Source organism: Typha angustifolia, chromosome 2 (genome assembly GCF_048772165.1).
Source record: "Typha angustifolia cultivar Huaian chromosome 2, ASM4877216v1, whole genome shotgun sequence".
Classification (NCBI taxonomy): domain Eukaryota; kingdom Viridiplantae; phylum Streptophyta; class Magnoliopsida; order Poales; family Typhaceae; genus Typha; species Typha angustifolia.
Genome location: NC_133240.1, coordinates 514,085 through 518,362, shown reverse-complemented (window position 1 = coordinate 518,362; position 4,278 = coordinate 514,085). Strand labels below are relative to the sequence as shown.

Genomic DNA, 4,278 nt, shown 5'->3' with positions numbered 1-4,278 from the left:
TTGAGGGTGGTAGTAACAGTTGGCAGTAGACATCAGATGTCGTTTTGTGGGTCGAGACAGCCTTGCTAAGTTTGCTAAGTAGCTATACTCAACTCTCCCATTTGCTACCCGACAACCATCTCAAACATTCATTCATTCACCTCCCTTTTCTTCCATTATTTTTATTTGATGAAGTTGCTCTAATGGAGATCTTTACAATTTAAATGGATTTACAAGTTTCTACTCCAAAAATCTAATCCACATTTAATTTTTTAAAAAAGAGAGACATTAATTGTATGAGTACTACTCTGGAAAAGAAAAGAAAAAGTCTCTCTCTCTCTCTCTCCCCCTCTCTCTCTTCTCTCTCTTCCTGTGTCTGTGCTTGATACTGTCCCCAAATACCCACTTTCTGAGCTCCATCAAAAGTGGTCTCTTTTATTGGCATTCTCTAGCTTCATCTCCTTGCCACTATTCGCCTTATCTGCGCAAGAATGCTGCCGGCCAAACCCAAGTGAGTAGTATTTTTTTATTTTCTTTCTTCTTTTCCCTTTCTTTCTCACCGCCTTTCCTTTTTTCTCCTGCCCAAAATGCTACTTTTGTTGGGATCCATGGCTTCTCTTAGTTCTCCAATCTCTTTTGCCCCCCCACTTTCTGTTTTTGCTGCAAAGGTGCATCATTGGCCATAAATTTTCAATCTTTTGGAAGCAAAGGGTAACTGGGTGTTCTCTGTTTCAGATTTTGTTAGTTGATCTAGATGTGGGATTTATCTTTGATCACTCTAGTGAATATTTTGCATTGCTCCATGTAGCAAGATGATTCTTTTAGTCCTAGCTTCTAGCATCTTAGTTACTTAGCAGTTGGGATAGATGAGAGATCTTTTCATCTGTGTATGCAATGACTGTTTCGTTGTGGTGTGATCTGTCTCAATTTTCTGTGCACTGCTGTTGATGATCTAGGGAGCATCTGAGATTTGTATTTTTTATAAACAGATCTGGCATGTCTGACACTTCAACTAACAAAAAGATGACAGCAACCCCTAAGGTTAGCAAAGTAGGCAAGGGTGAATGCACCAAATCGAACTCGGGACCATCTTCTCCCGTTCCAAAACCACGGCTTTTGAACGACCGGTCGCCGAAATCGGCTAATTCTAGAACCACCGGGGAGCGCCAATCGCCCAAGAGTGGTACTCCAGATGTAAGCTAGTTGGATGCTGCTAATTTTGTCTGATATCCATTATGTGTGATCCTTATGTTATGTTCTGATTGTTTAGGGTTTTGGTTTTTGTCGTAGAAACAACCGCAAGCAAGGAAGGCCGCGTCTGAGCTGCAGGCACAGTTGGATGCATTGCAGGAAGACGTCAAGAAGGCAAGGGAGCAATTGGCGGGTGTCGAGCAAGAGAAAATTAGGGCGCTCGATGAGTTGAATGATGCTAAGAGGTCAGCTGATGAGGCAAACGAGAAGCTCCGTGATGCAATTGCTTCCCAGAAGAAGGCTGAGGAAAGCTTACAGCTTGAAAGGCTTCGAGCAGATGAATCGGAGCAGGCAGGCCTTGAATCTTGTCGGAAGCTTGAAACTATCCAAAACCAACAATCCGTCGATGCATCTGTGTTACTTTCTGTAACTCAGGAGCTGGAGAGGGTGAAGCACGAACTAGCAATGTCAACTGATGCGAAGAATTCTGCAACCAGTATTGTCGAAAGAGATACAGGAAAGGTGGAGTCAGAGCCCAGCAGAAGGAAGGCAGAATTGCTGCAATTACAACTGAAGGAATCAAATCAGTCCAAAGAATCTTCATTGAAGTCATTGGCACATGTAATGCAGCAGTTAGAGGAGAGCAATGCTTTGCTGCAAGATGCTGAATCCGAGATTGCAACTCTTAAAGGAAAAGTGGGATCGCTGGAAATCGAGGTGGCCAGGTACAAAGGTGATTTCGAGGAGTCAAATAGGCATTTTGATTTAGCACAGCTGGAGATGCAAGATTTAGGACAGACGGTTGAATTATTAAAACATGAGCTTCAAAGAATGGCTAATGATGAGAAGGACGCAACTTCAAACGTTCAAAGACTGTCAAAGGAGAGGGATAAACTGCTTGATGATCTTAAGGCTGCTAAAGATGAAACAGAGGAAGTTAAAAAAGCAATGGCAGGTTTAACTTCTGCTTTGCATGAGGTGTCTATGGAAGCACGAGAATTGCAAGAAAGGTTATTGACAAAGAGCGCCGACATTGAGGATGCTCACGCCAAAATTGAGCAGTTAGAATCAGCACGTAGGAACACCGCGGAGATGTATGAGGTGATGCTTGACGAAGCAAGATATGAAATCGCTTGCCTTAGGAAAGCTGTCGAAAGACTTGAATCTGAAGCGGAAAACCCGATTGATGAGTGTGATGTGGGAGATCTTAAGGTTGAAACGACAAATGTAATTGAATGTCCCAAAGAAGCTGAGCATGAGGAACAGACAGCTAAAGAAGATGGAGTCAAGATGTCAACTCAGTTAAGATTACTTGAACAAAGTAAAGCTCAAGAAAACGGCGGCCTCAGCTTGCAGAAAACCAACGGCCTGCCAAACCATGAAAACAAGATTAAAGATGGAAAACTAAAATCTGAGACACTCCTTAGTAAGCTTAAAGATTGCCATGCAGATGACTCAGAGGTGGAAAAGGAGAAGGAACATGTGGGAACTGAGACATGGGGAACTCGTGCAACAACGGAGAAGGACATCAGATCGGATGGGGATCAAGAGGCAGATTCAGTGGACGATGAGCTTGAGCCAAAGACCGACAGTTTTGAGCAGCTCGACGATTTGATGATTGAAAACATTGACAATGTGGGTACTTTGCCCAAGCAGCAGCAAAAGAAGAAGGCTTTCCTTGGCAAATTTGGGAGACTACTGAAGAAAAAAACAGACCATAACTAGTGGGAGTAATTTCATCTTAGATACCTCAAGTGTTTTGTTTGAGATAATCTATTTTTCCCTGTCAGATAATTTTGGTGTAATATGCATTATTTTTCTTTATTATGTTTCCCTTAATTGCTTGCAGAGAGGAGATAAAGATGAATGGTAACACTATTAGCTTCATGAGTGTTTTCTTTGCCTTGTGTTTCCTTGAACTACCCCTATGTTTATTTACATGCTATCCTTGGTCTTCTTCTATTCCCCTTGGAAGTCCTACATATTTATACTTGGATTGATGTCCTCACAATTTCTTGAGAGGATTTGAATCCACTTTTGGGCACTTGTAAAGAAACACACAGCAAAGAGAACTTTTTATAGAAGATGGTGGTGTTAAATTGGAGAAGAAGTAAAGATTAATTGGAAATGGCACATCAATTTAATCTAAGTCTGTGAGTGTGTGGGTAAGAAGTGTGCCTTTTTTGATAGACTTCACCCCATTTTAATCTTGAAAATGTCAAGTATCTCCATCTATTAGAATCTGGGAAGAGAACAAGAAACTAAATAATAGAGAATGAGTGGTGGAAACTTTCAGACAACCTTTTATAATGATTGCAGCTTCTGTCTCTCTCTCTCTCAGCAAACTTCTTTTACACCCTGGCTGCATGAAGGCAGTAGGAAAAGAGAAGATGGAGATAGGAGGAAAAAGAGCATCTTGGTTTATGAGAGGGAAGAACTATGCAACTTTACTTCTATTTTTAAAGAGACTATTTTTAAAATAATAATAAAAATATTCTTCAACAATGCCTTTATTTTCAGGGCTTTTATAATTGAGTTGCATTTAACTTTATAATTTATAATAATAAGTTTTTGCGTGCATTATATATATAAATTATATACATCGATCCGAAAAAAAATCTTGCTTTTTTTCTTAAAAAGTTAAGAGAAATATAGAGAAATAATAATTATTTTTGTTTCTCTCATTCACTTTGTTAAATAAAAATGGGACATAGTTTTTTTATATAAATAGAAGAAAATTTAACAAAAAATCAAATCAAACCTATACCTTTGCCTAATCATATTAATTTATCTTAATATAGAGAGTTTATATAATTGCTATGGAAATTTTTTTTAAAATATCATAAATGCCACCCAAATTATCGAAGCTCTTTTAAACACACTTGAATTTATTAGCATTTTACTTTTAGACAAAAATATTAAATGGTTCACGACTTTCTTTTTTTAGAAAATTTATTTATCATTTTCCCAACAAAAATTTTTGATAATAAAATTTTGAATTTAAAATTTAGAGGAGTTATTATTCTTTATTAGTGATTTGGAGCTCACTCCGTAATTATTTTTATATTCTTCAACGATATATTTTATGATAAAAAAAAGATAATCAAG

General features: G+C 38.3%; 1 protein-coding gene across 2 annotated transcripts; it reads left to right on the top strand.

Annotated features, from left to right (window-relative positions):
• Window positions 1-218: 218 nt before the first annotated feature.
• LOC140777496 (WEB family protein At4g27595, chloroplastic-like) lies at window positions 219-3,061 on the top strand. 2 transcript variants are annotated; one of them, XM_073121650.1, is made up of 3 exons: window positions 219-490; window positions 969-1,173; window positions 1,270-3,061. In XM_073121650.1, the coding sequence occupies exons 1-3, from the start codon at window positions 471-473 to the stop codon at window positions 2,893-2,895; spliced, it is 1,851 nt and encodes a 616-aa protein (XP_072977751.1). In that variant the 5' UTR covers window positions 219-470; the 3' UTR covers window positions 2,896-3,061. The 2 variants fall into 2 exon arrangements, with proteins under 2 accessions (XP_072977751.1, XP_072977760.1); XM_073121659.1 differs by lacking the exon at window positions 219-490 and adding an exon at window positions 517-690.
• The last annotated feature ends 1,217 nt before the right edge of the window (window positions 3,062-4,278 follow it).

Excerpts from the sequence above, each read along its gene's own strand:
- LOC140777496 (XM_073121650.1), top strand. The coding sequence starts at position 471 with ATGCTGCCGGCCAAACCCAA. Across the intron at positions 491-968 it reads ATGCTGCCGGCCAAACCCAA|ATCTGGCATGTCTGACACTT; the intron begins GTGAGTAGTATT and ends TTTTATAAACAG. Across the intron at positions 1,174-1,269 it reads CCAAGAGTGGTACTCCAGAT|AAACAACCGCAAGCAAGGAA; the intron begins GTAAGCTAGTTG and ends TTTTTGTCGTAG.